Here is a 21,828-nt window from a genome sequence, read left to right on the forward strand (position 1 = left end):
GCAGTGGGTGAGTCAGGAGAGGTCTGCTGTGCCATGTGGGTAGCTCCTGGCTGGGAATTGAACTCATGCTGCAGTGGCTGTGGATAGCTTCATAGGTTGCGTCTTAATCCCTTGTGCCACAGGAGCCCCCCCGGACTATTTTTTTTTTAATATAATTTTTTTAAGATTTATTTATTTAGGGCCTCCCAGGTGGCGCAGCGGTTGAGCGCTGGGTTGCGAAGCTGCCAGCAGCTTCTGCAGTGCCGGTTTGATTCCCGGCTGCTCCCCGGCCATCGGAGGAGGGTCCCACATGGCGCGCAGACATCTGCCGCCCGCTGCTCCCCTCAGCAGTGTACCTCAGTCCTTCTGCCTGCTCTGCTCCCTGCTCTGGCTCTGGTGAATTCTCTCACCCTCCTGCGCTTCTGACTGTACCCAGTGCTTGTATAAATAAATAAATCTTTAAAAAAAAAAAAAAAAAAAAGATTTATTTATTTATACAAGAACTGGGATACAGGTCAGAAGTGCGGGAGGGTGAGAGAATTCACCAGAGAGAGCAGGAGCAGGACAGAAGACGCTACTGCCTGGGAGTAGCAGGCAAGGCAGGAGAGGTCTGCCACACCATGTGGTTTCTCCCTGGCCAGCCAGGAATTGAACCTGTGCTGCAGAGGGTGCGGACAGCTTCACAGCACATTGCTCAACCTGCTGTGCCACCGGGGAGGCCCCATACCTGAACAATTTTAAAGACAATTTCAGATAGTCAACTTCACTCTTAAGCCTCTCAGCATGTATCTGTATTAAGGGCTTTAAATTTTTCTTCCTTTAAAAGATAGGTGTTTTTCTTTTCAGTTTGTAATTTTTTGCATTTTACTTTCCTTTGGGAAAAGCCATGGGCTTCTCCCAGGCAAGCTGTGTTTTGCAAGGGGAGGCTGAGCTCGGACCAGCACATCATCATCTACCCATTTCCTGCCATGATGGCAAACCCAGGTGCTGTGTCCATTGCCCCTGTGTGGTTATGGGGCTGTGGTCATCTTACAGGATGGATCAAGGCTGGCCAGGGGCATACCATGAAGTCACCCTTCGAGTCTCAAGGATCATGACCTGAAACAAATGAGCAACGGCTTATTTCACCAGCAAAATGGATTTATTTGTAAAGTACAACAAAAAGGAAATTTAGAAAGTGCAGTTTCGTGACAAGATACATGTCTGCTTCCCCAGATCAAAAGCCAGTACCCCCTTAGATAGCTTTTGAAGGGTCTGCTGCTAAATTAAGAGGACTTTTTCCCTTTCCCCAAGTTAGGGAAGCAACATCACTTCCCGTGGGAGATGCAGGACCAGTGGGATTCTGTAGCTTGCCAATTGTGCAAGCCTGCAAACTTCTGTAGCCTCCCTACTTCATTTAAATAGGATTTCTGTAAATTGATTTCTATACTTGAGAATCTTCATCTGCAAATTGTGAATTAGTATATCACTAATTGGGGAGCTCCACCATGGGTACAAAAGGAGATCAGTCATCTATAACTTCATAAAGATTTTTTTTAAGTTTTATTGATTTTGCTACTAATTACCTAACTATCATTTGGGGAGTACAGCTTCACACTTCCATATGTGAATGTGCTTTGCCCTCTGCCACGATTCATTGTGCCCTCCCTCCCCATTCTCTCTGATAATCAATAAATTATTCATAAAGTTTAAGAATTATTCCTGGTTTTTTTGCCCATTTGTTCTCTTCGGTTGCAGGTGCTTCCTTCTTCCTGCCCACTCTGCATGAATCATCAGCTGAACAAGTTAGACCAAAACTCTAGAAAATTGAGTTATCTGTTTAATTTAGGCTTTCTTGGCCTTTCCCCCTTTCTCTGCACCTAGAACTTCATGCATTTTGTACTTTTGCTTTAAGAGAGAAGCAAATGATATTGTGGAGGGAATATTTTCTAGGGATTCAGTTACAAGAGTAAGTTTTATTCAAGTGAATTTTTATATCCAAATAAATCCATGCCTTTGGAAAAAACTATATCATAACATCAGTCATGTTGCATAATTTCACTCTCAACTTGTGTGTGAATTGCATCAGCAGGCCTCTTTGGGAACAGTGGAAGTGAGGGCATTGGCTGTGGGCAGGACAGAAATCTCCAGACCTCACAGACCTTGTGGGCGGACACTTCCCGGACCCTTCTCTTTCCCAGATTTGTATGTCTAGAGGGAATGCTGTGCACAGTATATTAAAATCATCTTTTTTCCTTATTCCTTCTAGGTATTATTAGAGTTACAAAAAGAATTGTTAGACTACAAAGGAGTTGGGATTAGTGTTCTTGGTAAGATTTACTTTTGGATTCTGTGAATATCCAGCTTTCAAATGTATCTAATTTAAATGTATCAAGCCTAGAAGTTTCACAGGGTCTTCTGTAGACCTTTCATAGATAGATTTTAAAATTTTAATAGCTCCGGTTGCATGTTCAGTAGAAGTAATTTTGACACCTGCATAAATGATGGTGAGGGGTTCATCCAGCTCAGCTCACTGTTGCATAATTGGTTTTTGCTATTTATAGGATCTGAGATCAGAAGATACTATAAATCTGCAGAACAGTGCCCCAAACATTTATTATACTGCTTCACATTCAACTTACAGTTTTTTCCATATTTTAAAATGAACTTGTTAAAATTTAAAAATACAGGTGCCTTTAATGAAGGTCTTGCACATTAATAATGTCATTGTCTCCTCTCTCTATATTATTGGGGAAAGGACGTGTGAGTTCTAAAATTCATTTTCTTTTATTTAATTTTCCTTTGCCTTTTTTGGTACTTCCAAAGGCTGCCCTATATAGGCGATTGTAGGGTGAACTGTGTGCTCATTGCTATTAAATTTTGTTCCTGTGGGTTTGGGACATGCACTTAGGTTTCTGTGAAGTAAGAGTGTCCCATGGAATTTGGGCTGTTGTCCTAAAAAGTAGCCATTTCACACAGTTTCCTGTTTGTGAGAAATTACAGAGATCAAAGGATGAAATAGTAACTGGTTCATTCAGTGAATTTGCCACCTGACAAATTCTGCTGTGAAATTAAGGCTACAGTGTTTGCAACCTGAAAAGCAAATTGGATTTTCCCCTAAACAAGTGAGCCTTGGCCCACCATCTGAATACAAAATCACTGAAATTTCCCTTTATTATTTTACTTGCAAAGTTTGTGGTGACTTCTAAAGTTACTTCTATTCATTGGATTTTGAACTGGAACTCATGTTGTTTATCTTTCCTTCTACAGAAATGAGCCACAGGTCATCAGATTTTGCTAAGATTATTAACAACACAGAGACTCTTGTGCGGGAATTATTGTGAGTGTGACATTTTAAAGGCCAAAGTGCCTCTTATTTATAATCTAAACACCAGGGTGTTTGTTACTTCCTTTATGATTTTCTGCATGTTCAGAATATAATTTAAAAAAAAATCTAAGATTCTTCCAAATTCACTCCATGAGTACATAATGCTTTTAACTTGCTCCTCATCCTGTTTTTGTGTATTTTTATTTTATGTAGTGTTTCCAAAGGTTTGAAATCCTTAGCTCTAGGAAAGAGTTTCAGCACTGTGGAAGTGAAACTAGCTTAAAAGGGATTTAGATGACAAGAAATGGTCCTCTTTGTCTGCATCATTAATTATAGTCTAGTTCACTGATTCTTAAAATGTGGGCCTGTCTACCTGTCAGAATTAATTATCTGGTTGGGGGAAATATTAAAATATTCAAGTGCTGGATCCATCAGTTAGGGTCCACACTTGCATTATTTTATTAATAAAATTGGAGTTGTACCAATGATTTCATAGCTTTCCCAATTTACCTTGGTAAAATTGTTAGGTGGGGCAGACTAGGTGGCATTTTCTGAGAGAGCAGTAGAAACTCATGGCAGTGTGAGTGTTGAGGACTGGTAGCATCTGCTTGGCTTCACCACCTGGTCTGCCAATTGGGTCCCTGTCATGTTCACAGAACAGTCCTGGCCTTCCTGGAGGACCTTTTAGGAGCATTGGCCCATGTGGCTTTAAGCCCCATGACTATGGGCCTCTAACTGGACTCCACACTCAATTATGGGGCTAGCCCTTCTCTAATCAAGTTCCTTCCTTGTATCTAGGCCTGTCTTGTGCCCTTCCATCAATAGTTGCCCTTGTTAACTGCCTGTCTTCTGAATAACATAGACCTGGAGCTCAGCCTTATGCTGCTAGTTCTCCCAGCTGCTGAAGCTCATGGGTAGAGCCTCTGAAAGCCCATCTGCATGCCTTGCTGCCCTACTAAACACAGGCATAGACAGATGCTGTTGAGAACCAGATATTTACATACCACCTACCCCCCCATGCCCTCTTACGTTGCCCTGTTCTTTGGTACTTGATGTCCCTCTCCTGGAGCTCTAAATTCTGATCTTACTAAAAGGCTTCGGTCTAGTTCCATGGCCTTGTCCCTTTGGGACTGGCTTTATTCTACTACTTATAGCCATTCTAAATATCAGCATAATTTTCTATGTTGGAGTCAAAAAGTTTCACTGTTAATCTCCATGTATATCTGGTATGTGGTTATACAATTAAACCTAAAACATGATTAAAGATCCTCTCCAGTGTTCACTTGGTTCATAGCATGATACTTGTGGATACTCTTAGGACTTTAGTTACGAGTGACTGAAGCCCAACTCTTGGCTAAAGCAAAAAAGGGAGTGTGTCACCTCACATAACAGAAGTGACATGACAGAAAGGTGATGTCATGAAGACTTTTTCTCCAACATCTGACTCTCCTTGGTTATGTGTTAGTTTTACCAGGAGGCCACCAGTGGTTGCTAGATTAACTCCTATGAGTTTATTCTTTTCCTCAATTGAAACAGTTTTTTTAAAAAGATTTATTTTATTTATGCATATAATAACTGGTGTGCAGGCCAAAGTTGCAGGGGGTGAGAGGATTCACCAGAGGCAGAATAGGGAGCAGAACAGGTGGATCTACTGAAATACACTGCTGAGGGGAGCAGTGGGTGAGACAGGAGAGTTCTGCTGAGCCATGTGTGTTAGCTCCCTGGCTGGGGATCGATTTCATGCACCAGTGGCTGCTGATAGCTTGATAGCACTGAGACTTTAACCCCTGCACCACCAGGGAGGCCCAAGTGATACAGTTTTTCTCCCAGAAGTTTAATCAGAGGTCTCAGAACCAAATCCTGTTGGCTATGCTGTGTCGTGTGCTCATTCCCCACATCTGGGGTTCAATAGTGGCCGACCTTGTGGACTGAGATGCAGAGGGGCCACTTCCTAAAAGAACACTGAGGTGTTACTAGCTTCTGTCCAAACAATACTCGTAACTTCCCCCTCAGGGTCCAATAGTTGTCTGGGATTGCATAGATACATGACTGAATTGGGGAAGGCAAAGTGGGAGTAGAACTTTATCATATTTCTTGTAGCATATAAAGTACTAACGATTTATCACATTCTCTATCCTTGATTTTGTGAATCTATGTATTTGCTATGATCTGTGCTTCTGCCCAGAGCCATTCCAGACAACTACAAGGTGATTTTTGTGCAAGGAGGTGGATCTGGCCAGTTCAGTGCTGTTCCCTTAAACCTAATTGGCCTGAAAGCAGGAAGGTGTGCTGACTATGTCGTGACCGGAGCTTGGTCAGCTAAAGCTGCTGAAGAAGCCAAGAAGTTTGGGACTGTGAATCTCGTCTACCCTAAACTGGGGAGTTACACAAGTAAGTGCTGGGAGCTGAGCTGTGGACTGAGGATGGTGGTCCCTATTCAGATATCAGGTATCCCTCCTAAGGAAGTCTGCAATTTTTAATTCTTTTCTCACCTTGTCAGTAATTAGTTTGATGCCATTTGGGTTGGATAGTTGTCCTAAGTTAAGACTATTAACTGACGGCTGTAGAAACTCACTTAGCTGAAAAGCCCATGGGATGGTTTGGTTTTAGGTATGGCTTGATCAAGGGCCTCAATAATGTCCCCAGGTCCTGGCCCTGTGTCCTTCATGATAGCTCTATAATCAGGAAAGCTGTCCCATCCTTTTTAGAGGAAGACTTGCAGCTACTCAGGATATTGTTGAATTCTGTCAAATTTTATGCATCTGCTGAAGCATTCCCAATAACAGCCCCATGTGTCCTAAACCAAATTAGTTACCTGGTCATGCTTAAGTCGAATGCTACTTTTGGGTCTGGAACCACGTGGACTGAGGGTTAGGAAAGGCTGGGTCTCTAAGAGGAAACTTTTGACTATCAATAGACAAGAAAAATGAAATATCCACCATGCCTTTCTTAAAGAGATCTTGTCTCCCAATAGTAGTTGGAGTGTAAGATCAATCCTATAGGTGGTGACTGTTATGCCAGGTGAATAAGTGCTTTTGTTTGTGAATTTGTTGGAATCAGTCTTTGACTTCTGGGTAGGGCTGTTGTTCCTGGTTGAATCCCATTCACCTAAGGAGAAAGGAGTGAAAGTGAAGTCTCTAACTTGTTTTCCGTGGTAGAAATTCCAGATCCCAGCACCTGGAACCTCAATCCTGATGCCTCCTATGTGTATTACTGCGCCAATGAGACTGTGCATGGAGTGGAGTTTGACTTTATCCCTGATGTCAAGGGAGCAGTGCTGGTTTGTGACATGTCCTCAAACTTCCTATCCAAGCCAGTGAATGTTTCCAAGGTAGAGTATAAAAAAGGTGGGCTGGGGATACAGGGTTTTAATGTTCACTAGAGCAGGAGGGGCTAGGAGAATCTTGGTCCGGGGGTTCCTGCCCACAACAGCTGTCTGTGAGCAGGCTGACAATTGCATGTTTCTTGTGGGTTGTCAGAATGGTTAGGTGCTGGGGCAGCAGCACCGCCTCCCCGGTGGCGCAGCAGTTGAGCGCTGGGTTGCGAAGCTGCCCGTAGCCTCTGCAGCTCCGGTTCTATCCCCAGCCACTGGGTGAGGATCCCACAGGCCACCGGGTGAGGGTCCCACATGGCGCGCAGACCTCTCCTGCCGCCCGCTGCTCCCCTCAGCAGTGTACTTCGTCAATCTGCCTGCTCTGCTCTCCTCTCTGACTCTGGTGAATTCTCTCACCCTCCCGCGCTTCTGACTGTACCCAGTGCTTGTATAAATAAATCTTAAAAAAAAAAAGATTAGGTGCTGGCACTCCCCGTGCCGAGTTAATGATGGCCTCACAGGGCACATTTGTCCTTGGGGAACTTACCTATCTTTGAGAGTGGCTCTTAGAAGACTTTTTTGGTGAGCATATTGGGAGTGGCTTGTTTTCTTTAAGGGAAGATGCCAATTTTACCAAGCTTAGGAAGCCTAAAGGAGCCTCAGCTGCCCTTGTACCTACTAAGAGCATTGACAAGACATACAGACATTCCCAGTGGCACCCCAAGGCAGGCAGTGCACCCAGGTGCATGCAGCAAAGGAGTATAAGGCCTTTAAGGCATTTGAAAATGTGCCAACTAAATGGTTGTATGCCTTTTTGAAAAAAATTGTGGTAAAGGGGTCCTCCCTGGTGGCCTAAGGGTTAAGCCTCAGCACTGTTACTACGATAGCCTGAGTTCGATCCCCAGCAAGGGAACTAACCCACATATGATGCAGCAGACCTCTCCTGTCTTGCCCACTGCTCCCCTCAGCAGTGTATTTCAGTAGATCTACCTGTTCTGTTCCCTACTCTGTCTCTGGTGAATCCTCTTACTCCCCACACCTTTGGCCTACCCTAGTTCTTATATACATAAATAGTAAATAAATTAAAAAAAAAAAAAAGAAAGACAAGTAGTAGCCCCATTTTAAAGACTGGTTTGGATGTCAAAAGGCTGTCCACAGAGTGAACATGAGTATGTGTGAGATCTTTACAGTAATAAACTTAGGTTAGCATCTTACCAGTGAGAAGGAGCAGGCCGCTAAGTAATCTGCAGGCCTCCGAACTCTCAAGTATTGATCTGCTATCCCAGATAGAGAATCCTTTAGACAGTGGAAAGCACTCTGAACAGGCCTGGAATAGAATCATTTTCTCCTAAGAATTGTGCTTTGAAAAGAGGTTGGGAAGTTTGAATACATTGATGAAAAATGACTCAGTGCTTCTAAAATAGCTCGTGTTTTTTTTTTCTTTTTCAGTTTGGTGTGATTTTTGCCGGTGCCCAGAAGAACGTGGGGTGCGCGGGGGTCACGGTGGTGATCGTCCGTGAGGACCTGCTGGGCTTTGCACTCAGAGAGTGCCCCTCAGTCCTAGACTACAAAGTGCAGGCTGGGAACAGCTCCTTGTACAACACTCCCCCGTGCTTCAGGTAACTTCTGGCTTCAGCTGGTGGAGGGGCTTTTGCTTTGCCATCACAGCAGAGGGGATTTAAAGTCGGGCATGAGTCCATGAACCGGTGACCCCAGATAGCCTATCAGGAATCTTTGCTCAGCTCACCACCCCTCTGTGCATGTTATCCTCTGTGCACTGTTTGGTCAAGTTTCCTTTCAGACCTTTCTTTTTTTGGGATGGTGTTTTTGTTTGATCTTGGTAACCTTGGTTCACCATTAACCCCAAAACTCTCTGCAGATGTGGTGTTATTGCTGCCTCTCAAACAAGCAGGGCAGCCTTGGAGAAGGACTTTCAAAGGTCATGCCTCCCTCCTGGATTTCTTTCTCTCTGGACTGCATGAAGCTGCCTATTTGGCAGTAAACATTACTGACTTGGAACAAATACTTTTTTGGTTTTTATCCCAATTTGCAGGGGTCCTCTTGGCTTGGCTGCTGTTAGCTGAGTGAGAAGAGTGCATAGCAGTGCTTTTGGTTGCTCTGCCCATGATCTTATGACTTCCAGATTCAGGTGTTTTGTGAAAATCCTTATGCCACCTAGGATTTAATAAATGCCAAAGAGGTTTTGCTACTTAATTAGCTGTGTGACCTTGGGCAACTTGCTTAACCCATCTGGTACACAGCAGGCTCTTTGGGAGTACTAGTAGCGCCCTCCTCATTTGGTTGCTGCGAGGATTCAGTGATGTAGTGTGTAGTCAGTCCTCACTTAACATCGTTGAGGGGTTCTTGTCTGACTTGACGTGAAACACCATAGAATGAAGCCATTTTGACCAGAGGCTAATTGATGTAAATGAGTTAAGTTCCAGCGGCATATTTCTGATCACGAAGGTATCACTAAACTTCTACAAAGACTATAGACATTTCTAATAATGAACAATGATTTGTTTTTATTCATTTGTTCATTTTCCAAATCACTTAATACCAGCTCAGGGTCTCAGGTGCCAGAGCTCATCCGTCTGGGGATGTGGACATGCGCCCTCATCAGGGACAGGCAGGGACCAGCTCTGGACAGGACACCCTTCCATCGCAGGCCCACTGTGCCCCACCCATACTCACTCAGGGCTGGGCAATTTAGACACACCAGGGGACCTAATGGGAACACCTTCAGGGTGTGGGAGAAAACTGGAGACCCTAGAGAACACCCATGCAGACATGGGGAGAACGTGCTAACTCCACATAGAGGATATTAACATATTTGATTAAAATCAAGTCAGTGTAAAAGGTGAGCGACTGGGTTAAACACCCCCTATAAGTTGCATTGCTTCTTTTATCTCAAAAGAAAAGGAAAAAAGTGTTAAGTCTGTAAAACTGAGCAATTACCCTAAACTCTGACTTAAAAAAGAGATCACTTGTAGTATTTAAACATTCTCAGTCAGAGAATAGTAGCTCACCCAGTGAAACATTCCCTTCAAATAGGAACATAAAGCTTCTGGCAAAACACCCTCCCTGATCCTTGAGAGTAAGTGATAGGGCACCCAGAACACTTCAGAACTTTGTATCACGTAGAAGCCCTGGAAAAGGTCCAAGTTTGAAAAGAAGGCTTTTTTTTTTTTTTTTTCCTTTGAAAATCAGAGCCAAAGGACCATAAGCCGTGGGAAGTCTGTTTGAACTGTGCTGGATAACTGGCCCTCACATAGTTCCCTGTAACCCTGAGCAGTGAATTGGGTTGGAATAAAGAACGCATAGTCACTCTGTTTAACCCTTTAGGAGAACATGCTAAGCCCAATTAGAGGATAAGCCAAAGATGTGAACCTTCCCTTCTAATCCCACAAAATAGTTTTTACTTAGCATGACTAACAGGACCCATAGTGTATAAATATAAATTGGTTTAAGCTGTAGAATGAGGTAAAGTAACTAGTAAGGAACAGAGACCTAACCTAGACCAACTTTCTCATCAGAATGGGGGTGAGTACCAACCCCATACTGCCCTTCTCTGGCTTGGGAGGAGGGGGAAAGCCTGGAGTCCGGGAATCCAAGGACTGAGCAGGACAGCCAGCTGGGGGAGCTTTTTTCTTAGAAAAGTGCTCAGCTCGATTACTTTTCACGTGATGTCTGCGAAGTATCTGCTTTTCTGAATGACCCTCAGGCATGGAATCCAGCTGGTTCTAAATCTGGCTTCACGACCCACTTTTGTCTGCATCTAGTGATGTTTTTAGTCCAACTTAAAGAACAGTTTGCTTTGCAAAGCTGAACTAAGTGGATTTATTTTTTTAATTCCTGGTTTTAGCATCTATGTCATGGGCTTGGTCCTGGAGTGGATTAAGAACAATGGTGGTGCCGCGGCCATGGAGAAGCTCAGCTCCATCAAGTCGCAAATGATCTATGATATTATTGACAACTCTCAAGGATTCTATGTGTAAGTGGATGGATTTATTTCACATTTTGCCTCTCATGAACGTAAAAAGGTGTACATGCTGGGTATCTTTGAAAAATGGATGTGTTCCCCTTTCTGGAGATGTTGAAGTGCTGTGAGCTAGGTGCTCCCATGTCCCATGAGCAGAAGGCTAGTCCTATATCTCCACAGCAGGACTCCCAGGTCTCTGTCTTGGTGGGTAGTGATGGGCCCTGAGGATGATGCCCAGACCCCTTCTTCCACTCCCTGCTTCATATGCCCCTGGGAAAAAGCACATTTACTTGCTGGAAGTTCCCAAATTTACCTGAAGATGCCTACTAGATACCCTTGGTATAAACACCCACTACTGGCTCCTTCCTCTGGGCTAGTTAGCCTTTTTAGGGGCATTTACTGCCTCCCCATCCCAGGCCTGTGGTCTGTGAATGGAATGACTGTGGATAATTGACTTGTAATTAAATGTTTTTATAACTAGTTGATTCGCTCTGTATTGACCATGTACTTTCCTGTGTTGGGTAGAGAAGCATGTGGACCCTATATTCATCTCCTAGGGTCCTGGAACAAAGTACCTCAAACTGGGTAGCTTATTCTTAGTGTTCTTAGAGTCAAATTTTGATATCAGGGTTTTAGCAAAGCTCTGCTGCTTCCAGATACTACAGGGGAAGGTACTGATCCATGCCTCTTCCGGTCTCCGGTGGCTCCAGGTGTTCTTGTCTTGTGGCTGCCTCCCCCAGTCTCTGCCTCTGTTTTCACATAGCCTCTTTGAGTGTCTTCTGTCTTTGATAAGGACAGGTCCTTGGATTTGGGGCCTGCCCAGATAATCTAGGAGAGGTATGTAGTTTAATTAAATCTGCAAACACCGTTTTACCAAAGCAGTCACATTCACAGGTTCTGGGTGTTAGGACATACATTTACCTTTCTGGGAGTCACCATTCAACCCCTACTCTAGATACCTCCTCAAAATGTCAGATGTGAAGCACCTAGTACAGTGTCTTATTTCCTCTCCTTGAAGAAGGGGAGGGGACAGATGTACGGGGACTAAACTTTATGGTGTGTGTGTGTGTGTGTGCACACATATGTGTATTTATGTGTTTTATATACATAAACATACTTTCGAAGTCAGAACCCCTTTAGTGGCCCTTACTCTTGGGATTTGGTCTATAGTAACGAAAATATCTGGCTCATAGTAATGTGGGAACTCTTTAAGAATTCAGTGAGCCACATGGCAGAGGTAAACAATGCTCTGATCTTAACTAGTAACCACCCATGAGTGGGGGTCGTGGGAGTACTTTTGGACAGCTAGGGTAAAGCAGCATGCTATCTTAAAGTTCTTGGCATGCAGTGACATTTTTTTCTTGTTCTGTGAGTCTCTGCAACAGAGGCAAGTCCAGACTCTGATATATGACACCACCAGCACTTACTGGAGCCATTTTAACATGTATAGATGGTGTAAGGAGTTCATAGCTTAATGGTTAAATGTGAGTCATGAATTTGGTGCAGGAAGATAGTCTTTGGCTGGAAATAACGAGATGCCTTTTGGATGAGCTTGAGCCTTGAGTGCCAATAGATTTAGGAGGGCAGAAGTATTTTTTTAAAAGATTTACTTATTTATGCATACAAGAGCTGGGGTACAGGCCAGAGATGCGGGGCTGAGAGGATCCACCAGATAGAGTGAGGAACAGAACAGGCAGATTGACTGAACTACACAGCTCAGGGGAGCAGTGGGCGAGACAGGAGAGGTCTGCTGGGCCATGTGGGTTGCTCCCTGGCTGGCTGGAGTGCTTAACCCCTTGCGCCACCAGGGAGGCCCGAGGGCAGAAGTATTTTGAGGAGTTTTTAGAAAGGCAGGAAATGGACTCTGCCACTGAGAGAAAAGCTTAGGAGTGGGCTGCCTGAAGAGGGTGACTTGTGCTGGAATTGGAAAAGCAGTCAGTGGAAAGGTTCAAGGACTTACTTAATCCACTTCCTCATTTACCTGCTCTTTTATCTTCCCACCCATATACCTACCAACCTACCCACCCAGACACCCACCTCGTCCTCCCTCTCTCCCTCCCTGTAAATGACTCCTAAGCAGCAACTCTGGACTAGCCATGTATAGACTCTGGGGGTACCCAGAAGAAAAAGTTATCTTTTCTGACTCAAGAATACCCAGAACCAGGATGTGAGTGAAAGCCCTTGGCTACTGGTGTGAAGGGGGAGAGCAATTTTTTTAAGCTTTTAGCTCCATGAATATTTCTCAGGAGATGTTTAGGCAAAATGTAGAAGGACAGAAAGAATGGTGATGTTTCTGAGGAAAATCTGGGGATTTAGAAACAAAATAAGAAAGAGTCTGCTGCTGGAAAGTCCCTGAAATTCTTTCCCCCTGCAAGCTTTTAGCTCTAAGCACTCACCTCTGGGCCTTTTCCAGAGGGCAGCCTCCTCCTAGGAAATCTGATAACGTTCCACCCAAAATGCATCAATTACTTATTTGCGACCCCTGCCACAGATCTTGTGTCCTCTTCAGAATAAACTTCTTTCTGGTAACGTCTGTCCACCTCCTGGGCTGCTTGCCTGGCAGTGACATCCTGGCTTGTGACATTCCTGTGGGACTTTGTTAGTCAAGAGCAGGTTTCCTCGCTGGCTCTCCTCAGAAACCGCCACTAGCTGTTTCTGTACTCACTGAGTTTTCAGAAAATTCTTCACTCTACTTTTGAACTAAGGAAATAATTAAAACATTGATAATCCATTTAAACAAAAATTGCAGTTAATATTTACATCACACCTTACTCAAAATAAGTTCTAATCAGTCAAGATCTAAATGCAAGAGACAAATATTAAAGTAGTATAAAGAACTATAGGGAAGATTTTCTGTTTATGCGTAGGGCGTATAGAAGGCCTTCCTATAAATAAGCCATAAAATAAAGGACATATTTAATTACCAAAAAATTAAGTTTTTTTAATCAGCTTAAGACATCAGCAACAGAATTAAAACAAATGACAGACATGAGAAAATTTCGTAGTATATAACATATAATTTAGCTTACTTGTTACAGGCAAGTAACCTAATAGACAATTAATGAAAAGAAATAACCAAGTGAAAGTGTGGGGTTGGTTACTAATGGTCTGGGTAAACAACTCAAAAGAAATGTGGCTGTCTAATAGATAAGGTGATGCCAATTTCTATAGGAAGTGCAGATTAAAACCAAAGGTTTTTTTTTTTTTTTTTGGTCTGATTAACGAAATGACGAAGATTGACAGCATTGGGTGTTGGTAAGGGAACACACTTTTGGTGTGTTGAGTATAAATTTGGACAATTTGGGAGCAAAGCATGCAGCGCCTATCAAAGTTCGAAACTGTCTTGCTTTTTGAGGATTTTGACTGCTAGGATCTCCCCTCTGTAAATACTCTGATAAGAGAGGTGTGCGTGAAACTAACACCTGCAAGTCCAGTGCAGGAGCGGTTATGTCGGGGGGAAATCTGGAGACAACCACTATGTCTGCCAGGAGGGCTCAGGAAAGACAGAGGATCCAGCTGTGACCTGGAATAATGTGCACGGGGAGAAAGAAGGGTGAGGGTCTGTGTGAGCACCCACGAGAAGAGGTGATGATGTTATCAGACCAAATGGAAGAAAGCAAGAGGAAAGGGGGAGGTCTCTGCTATTTCTCTTGTAAAACCACCACATTTCTATTTGTGACTACTTCATGTATGTATAAACACACACACATGCACACGCACACACAAACAGATACCTGAGCACACACACATTTGTGTCTAAAATGAAGCAGGCTCCTACCTACCTGTGACTATGCAGATGCCTCTTTTTCTTTCTCTTTTCCTGATAAATGTCCTTTTAAAATGTAAAAAAACAAAAATAAGATAAAATAATAATAGAAAATACAATAAAATGAAATGAAGAAGGCCCACCAGGCTGTTAATGGCAGCTGCCTCGATGGGAAGGGGATGGTAGATACTCGTACTTCCCTTCTAGATGTTCATTTGCAAATTTAAAATGAATTTGCAAATTTAATTTTTTTTTGCATGTTTTTATTTATTTATTTGTTTGTTTGTTTTGTTTATACATGCACTGGGTACAGTCAGAAGCGCGGGAGGGTGAGAGAATTCACCAGAGCCAGAGCGGGGAGCAGAGCAGGCAGAAGGACCCAAGTACACTGCTGAGGGGAACAGCAGGCAGCAGGAGAGGTCTGCGCGCCATGTGGGACCCTCCCCCGGTGGCCGGGGAGCAGCCGGGGATCGAACCAGTGCCGCAGAGGCCGTGGGCAGCTTCGCAACCCAGCGCTCAACCGCTGCGCCACCAGGGAGGCCCTGAATTTGCAAATTTAAAATGAAATTTTTATTTAAGAAATCAGGCAGTAAGGAGAGGTGCAGTAACTATTTTATGGGCTTCTCTCACCTCAGGATGTTCTCCTTATTCCTTCTTCCTTTTGTTTTTGATAAATCCTTGGACATCACAGTGAAGGAAGGATTCCTAGTCGCTTGCCATGGTCTGCCACTTTTTCCAACTACCTTCTTTCTCTCACAGCCTTTGTGAAAGGGGGTCTCTCAGGGAAGTGGTACCTTTCCCCTCACACACTCCCTTCCTCTGCTACCTGGGGGAGGCTGCTGTCCCTCAGCGGGCATTCTGAAGCACCAGTCCTGGATATACAAAGAGCTCTTTAATTCACTATGTTTGGGGAAAACTATTCCTTTATGAATTATCCTCCCGGGGGCTTATAATCTACATAGGCACTAAAGACCCCAAGTAGTGGAGGAGTAATCCAGCCTGTTAATCCAGATTTCCTACATTGATGGAGCCATGGGACAGCTTTTTCAGTAATTCCCAAGACCTTCCACAGCGGCCCCCACCATGGACACACTGCCACACTTTTGTAAGTCTCCGTGGCCTTGCCCTTACCTGCCCTTTGCAGCAACAGGGCCCCACACCAGCCCTGTCTGTCAGCCTTGGTGCTTTCTCTTTGCTGCCTCCCGACACAGTCAGGTCAGGCAGCGCCCCCTGCCTGCCTCTGGAATCTACTGGTAACTCCTGAGCTTACCACATGTGCTTTGGTGAGGCCCAAATGGGGTTTAAAGGGCATAGTTTGAGCCAGTGGTGGGATATGGGAAGCTTATTTAAAAATCTAGATTTCTTGTTACATAATCCTGGTGTCTCCAAAAGTGGGAAAATAGAAACTTTGCCTTTCAAGAAAAAGGGGAGAGCAAGTTTCTCTGTGAAGAATACGTACTCACATTTAAAACGTAACCCAGGGAGTTTGTGCTGCGTCTGTCACTCTGGGCCGGGCTACTCACTTAGGGCTCCTGTTGGCGTTGGAGTTTGTAGCTGATGGTTGATGCTCCCCAATATCCCTGTCAAGGTCACATTTTGACCTACAATGTTCTTTGTAAGCGCTTTCGAGCAGGGCTCTCTGCCTCCAGGTTTATCTACCTACTGGTCTCCCCTCTGAGCTTTAGCTCTTTTGCTGAAACTCAGGTTTCATATTGTGCAATCCCGACAGCTCCTCATTGCTCAAGGATCCCGTCCAGTTCCCAGCAGAGCGCATCTGTAGGGTCCTCCCAACCGGCCCCTGCTCGGCACCCTCCAGCTGAATCACGGAAACTGCTGGGTAGGGGCTTGAGGGCCTTTCTTTGCAGGTGCAGTTCTCTGCCAGGATGCCCTCCCTTTATCTCATCCCCCCTAACGCCTTTTCCTCCTTTGGAAACTTTCTGTCTTCTCTGGGTGTTTCCACAGCTCTGTGCTGTTACAGCACTTCTCACCTGGGATTTCAATTCCTTCCACTGTTGTCTCACTAGATAGGGAACAGTTAAAGCCCCTTAATCGTCTTTCCCTCCGCTCACCCTCATTCTAGAGACATTCTTGGACACTGAGTAAATATTTGCCGCATGGTGATTTAATCTTCCCTGTGTAGCTTTTATGACTTCTTTGCTGAGTTGATAGCCTCTGATTTCTTGATGGGATGGGTTGATTTGGGGTGTGAACTGTAAATTTAATTGATGTATAATTGACATAAGACATGGGGTTCAGGTGTACTGTATAATGATTTGCTATTTGTATAGTTCGGGAAATAATCGCCATGGTCAGTCTTGTTAATATTGGTCACCATAGGTAGTTGCAGACTTTTTTCTTGTGGTAAGAAATTTTAAGATCTACTCTTTCAGCAACTTTCAAATACGTAATATATTACATATGCTGTACATTACACCCCATAGCTTATTTATTTTATAACTGGAAGTTTGTACCTTTTGACCCCCCTTTACCTGTTTTGCTGTAAATACTGTGAGTACAGATTTTGTAGCAGCAGAACAACAGCTGTAAATGGATTCTTAATTCTTCCTCCTATTAATTTTTTCCACTTAAAATTAGATATGCCCTTTGATATTACACCTCTATAATTGGACCCTCACCTTGGGAGCCTGAGGCAGCAGAATATCAAAAGAGAGTAGCCACTGAATTTTTAATTTAAATGTCAAGTACAAAACCTACCACCTCATGAAAAAGGGGGCCCTAGAATTCAGACTCAAAGCCTATTACCAGATATTTGGTTTCCCTTCTTTTGTCTCCTGCTTATAGGTATGCACTTGACTCCTATTAACTTTAACAGAAATGTTGTACACATGCCCTCAGGGAGAATATAACTTTTAATGGGAGCTTTCATGCACTGCTTTTATTTGCTATTTAATTTTAATAAATCCCACCCTGAATGTGTAAGAATAAAATAGGATCTGCTTGAAAAAAATGGAGAAAGAGCATTACTATTACTTATTTCACTTTTCTTTTATTCTAGAGTAGCACGTCAGCTCTTCTTCCATATGTCTCCTTTGGTTGTCAATGGAAAATAATTTTGACTGCCTATTTTCCGTATCAGAAACTAAAATCAAATACTGACCTTGGATAACAACTCATTCCTCATTCATTTCTGAGTCTCTATGATCCCTAGACAAGTTGCTGGGAATAAAAAGATGAATTTAGTGAATTTACCAAATACTTATATAGCATTTCTATGTTCCAACATTGTTCTACATTGTGTCAATAACCTGTTTTCACATCACAGAACACCCCAAGACAGTGACTTAAAACAACATTTTTTGCGTCTGGTTCTTTGGGTCAGCATGTTGGGCCTGTTGGGTCAGCAGGATGGTTCTTTTGCGAGTCTCTCCTGGGGTCAATTATTCAACCAAAGTCTTCTGGTGATTGTCCTGGAGCCAAGGATCTAAAATGGCCTCACTTACAAGTCTGGCACCTGGTGCTGGCTGTTTTCTGAGCTTCTCATTTCGAGCAGATTAGTCTGGGCTTACTGCTGTGGATGCAGTGTTTTAAGAAGGCATAGGCACTGCATCACCGTAACTTGGGCTTGGAAGTTACACGGCACCACTGGTGTTTCATTCTCTTGGTCAAAGCAAATCACAAGGCCCTTCCAGACCTAAAGGTAGAGAACTGAACCCAACTTTTTACAGGGAGGGCTGCAGAGAAGTTGCGGCCATTTTTAAATATATCATAAAAATTTTCTTTAACCATTAACTCACTTAATTCCCAAACCCTATGAGGTAGGTTTCATTATTTTTTCCATTTTCAGTGGATGAGGCACAGCAGTGGATGAGGTCACACACCTTGGGACAATACAGTATGAGAAGTGCTTTGAAAGTGCCTTGAAAGTTCTTGGGTTTTTTTTTTTTTTTTTTTAAAAAAAGATTTATTTATACAAGCACTGGGTACAGTCAGAGGTATGGGAGGGTGAGAGAATTCACCAGAGCTAGAGAGGAGAGTAGAACAGGCAGAGTGATGAAGTACACTGCTGAGGGGAGCAACAGGCGGCAGGAGAGGTCTGCGCGCCATATGGGACCCTCGCCCGGTGGCCGGGGATCGAACCGGCGCTGCAGAGGCTGCGGGCAGCTTCGCAACCCAGCGCTCAACTGCTGCACCACCGGGGAGGCCCAGTTCTTGGGTTTTTTTTGAAGATTTATTTATGCATACAAGAACTGAAGTGTAGGCCAGAGGTGCCAGGGCCGGGGTGGGGGGTGTGGGGTGGGTTCACCAGATAGATTGGGGAGCAGAACAGTTAGATTTATTGAAATACATTGCTGAGGGGAGAGCAGTGGGTGAGACAGGAGAGGTCTGCTGTGCATTGTGGGTTAGCTCCCTGGCCCGGGATCGAACTCATGCCACAGTGGCTGGCAATAGCTTGGTAGCGTTGAGACTTAACCCCTGCACCATCGGGGGAGGCCCTGAAAGTTCTCATTATTTTAAAGTCTTCCTGCCATGATTAAGATCAACCTATCTCCCCCCTACCTCCAAGCCTTGTAGAAAAAGACTCTCACATTGTTGTGTGGCTGCTGTGCATTGGAAGCTTCATATATGCTACACCACTGCACCATCACAGGTAGTGTGAAGTGGTGGTATTATTCCCCAATATTTACATGAGGAAACTGAGGCTCATGGAAGTGAATACAAATCTTCATGAGAAAGCATAATCACTCTTCCATATGCAAAACTGGTCTCCCTATATAAACTATAAATGTCTCGATGCAATTTTTTTTTCCAGTTATCTTGCTTGCATCCAGAAAAAATTTTTTTTTTGAATTGTGTACTGATTTTGATACCAGAATTCCTGGTTTCAGTCCCCTTAACCAATAAAATGAACAAGGTTTGAGGACAAGGAAAGTAGGTTTATTAATTCATTGACAGATGAGGAGAGTAGCAGACCAGAGTCTGAAATACTGTCTTCTTGCTCACTAGCAGAGGGTGGGGGTATTGTACTAGAGTTACAAGGAAAGGAAAGAAGGGTGTAGGCCAGGGCCAGCACATAAGCACATATGTTCTTGCCACATAAGCTCCGGGTGATTTGTTGACATCAGATTGTTTTTGTCACCACCTGTCAGTAATTCTGACATTATCTTTGCAAGATTCCATCCTTGGTTTTATTGTGAAGTGAGGTCGTTTGCCCTCAGAGTGCAAGGAAAAGAAAAACAGGAAGTTAGTAAAACATATAAATCAAGATTTGTTAAATTTAGAGGGGGAAGAGAATGTCTCTCTCCAAAGCAGGGAGGAGTATGTTTCATTGCTGTATCAACTTGTCAGTGTCAGTCTGCACATTTCAGAAAAGTAGCTGGAATAGTAAACATGTTTTTCAGATGTCCAGTGGCGCCCCAGAATAGAAGCAAGATGAATATTCCATTCCGCATTGGAAACGCCAAAGGAGATGATGCTTTAGAGAAAAGATTTCTCGACAAAGCTCTTGAACTCAGTATGATCTCCTTGAAAGGGCATAGGTGAGTATACCCCCGGTCTAGAAAATTGATTTAGTTTTTCACATTCAGAACAAAACAGATCTAGGAGCAGTTACTGGAATAGCAGTTACTGGGGGAAAAACCATTGCTACAGGGGCAAGTCTTCCTCTTGTGGCTTACAGAACCCTGAGCATGACTCCCTGGCTGAAAGTATAGCAGAGCCACATCTTCCGGGGGCTTTGTCAAAATTACCTGGAAAATCTCAAACTGTTCACAGAGGTTGCCATCCCACCTATGATGAGGCTGTACAACCCTGTTGTGGTGTAATAGAGATCTGCTGCTCCGCCTGAGCATCAGATAGAATAGTTATTCCTGCTCACTCTATGAAAAATACACGTCCTCACACATGAGTAGGAGCAGTGACATCCCTGCCTGCAGGGGTTGCCAGCTCCCTGCTTGGCGGGCTCATGACTGGTTTGGTGCATATAATCTCCCACTTCACTTAATTTAGCTTGCATAGTTTAGGCTTGCTTATATGGCTGCTCTGTTTTAAGAAGTGAGGCATAAACACTGTGTCACCTAAATAGCCGAATTAATCTAAGTTCTGTTGTGAGCACAGGGTACTCAGTGCACCAAGGAGAATTTTCTAATGACTGGGATTGTCTGCAGCTCCTGGCCACCTGTGGGGGCTTTCAGGTGGGAGGTTGGTCATGTGGCCTCAAGTGCTGTGCCGAGGGGGTTGGGCGGGTGACTGGAAAGAGGGTTGTCTTAATACTAAGTTAAATGCCTCTGTTCTCCTTGGCTGCATCTTTGGCCATCTTAGGTCCGTTGGAGGCATCCGGGCTTCTCTGTATAATGCCGTCACCATCGAAGATGTCCAGAAGCTGGCAGCCTTCATGAAGAATTTTTTGGAGATGCATCAGCTATGAACCCATTGTAACCAATATAGTGTCCATCTTTGAGCCAGGCACAAAATTTGAAGTAACTTGGGAATGGCTAAAAATCTTAACCAAACACATTTTTTTTTCCCTCTCAAATGAATATGCTTATTATAGATTCTTCTTTTTTTAAATAACAACAGCAAAACATCCACAGCTTTGCTAAGCCTCTGAGACTTAAGGACCACTTAATGCTAACTTGAACTGGAAGCATTAAAAAAAGTCTTCCTTTAGCTTTCTAACACATTACAGCTTATTTTATCTTTTGCTCCTACTTTTTCTAGCTAGTCTTAGTGTTCAGACATCCTCTGTGGGCTTCATTATGCAAATTTTGGTTAATTGTTTTGGAGACTTAAACAAACAGCTTGGAGGGTGGGTGGGGAGGGTCTTCTAGGTGCTGAATCTTGATTCTTTCTAAAATGACAGCAGTGGGGTGTTGCCACCACAGGTGTTAATTCAAGTCAATGCTGACCATGTGTGTTTAGGGGTTCCAGGCTAAAGGCAAACTGTAGATCTTGATATGTATTCTCATAAAGATAAAAAGTGACCTATGTTTCTATAGCAGGTCTATTTTTAATACTGTGTAGTTTATATCTCTATACATTTATATTTCTAATACGGTTCTCGGTATATAGGTAGAGACTTTGAGAATTTGTAGAGTCCTTGACCTTGTGCATAATATTTACATCAGTTATGATCTTTCTCCCCCACCCCCTTCCTTTTTAAGCTGCTTCACAAGATTTAGAAATCCTCCAATTTAATTTCCTTTCAGTAGGTAGAAGACTTGTTGCTTAGTTGTTTTTTTTATCTTGAGTTATGCTGCTAAACTACAAATCTCTGTTAAACTCCTTTATCCTTTGTCCACTTGACTGTTCTCTTTAGTGTTTGACCAGTGATGCTGTGAGTTCCAGAAGATCTTTGCTGAAAATCTTTTCCCCTGTTGTTATCTATTGACAGTGTTTTATGTTGAATATGTAAAATACATTAAAGTCTAAAAACATCTAAACTTTTGTCAATGCATTTCCTTATCTCCTTTTAGACAGATTTTTTTTTTAAAAAGATTTATTTATTTTTATACAGGAACTGG

At 43.4% G+C, this 21,828-nt stretch overlaps 1 protein-coding gene across 1 annotated transcript; it reads left to right on the top strand.

The window, feature by feature from the left end:
• The first annotated feature begins 1,799 nt into the window (after positions 1 to 1,799).
• Positions 1,800 to 20,923, top strand: LOC119233288 (phosphoserine aminotransferase). Its single transcript, XM_037495539.2, has 8 exons — positions 1,800 to 2,288; positions 3,229 to 3,298; positions 5,472 to 5,677; positions 6,445 to 6,617; positions 8,049 to 8,218; positions 10,465 to 10,593; positions 19,708 to 19,845; positions 20,627 to 20,923. Exons 2-8 carry the CDS (start codon positions 3,231 to 3,233, stop codon positions 20,730 to 20,732), a joined length of 990 nt encoding a protein of 329 aa, XP_037351436.1. The 5' UTR covers positions 1,800 to 2,288; positions 3,229 to 3,230; the 3' UTR covers positions 20,733 to 20,923.
• The last annotated feature ends 905 nt before the right edge of the window (positions 20,924 to 21,828 follow it).

This window comes from Talpa occidentalis, unplaced genomic scaffold (genome assembly GCF_014898055.3).
Source record: "Talpa occidentalis isolate TD23 unplaced genomic scaffold, MPIMG_talOcc4v2.1 talOcc4.719, whole genome shotgun sequence".
Taxonomy (NCBI): domain Eukaryota; kingdom Metazoa; phylum Chordata; class Mammalia; order Eulipotyphla; family Talpidae; genus Talpa; species Talpa occidentalis.

Bases quoted from the DNA above. Each gene is read 5' to 3' on its own strand.
- LOC119233288 (XM_037495539.2), top strand. From the start codon at position 3,231: ATGAGCCACAGGTCATCAGATTTTGCTAAGATTATTAACAACACAGAG. The intron at 8,219-10,464 runs GTAACTTCTGGC...TCCTGGTTTTAG, and splicing joins AACACTCCCCCGTGCTTCAG to CATCTATGTCATGGGCTTGG. The intron at 10,594-19,707 runs GTAAGTGGATGG...CATGTTTTTCAG, and splicing joins AACTCTCAAGGATTCTATGT to ATGTCCAGTGGCGCCCCAGA.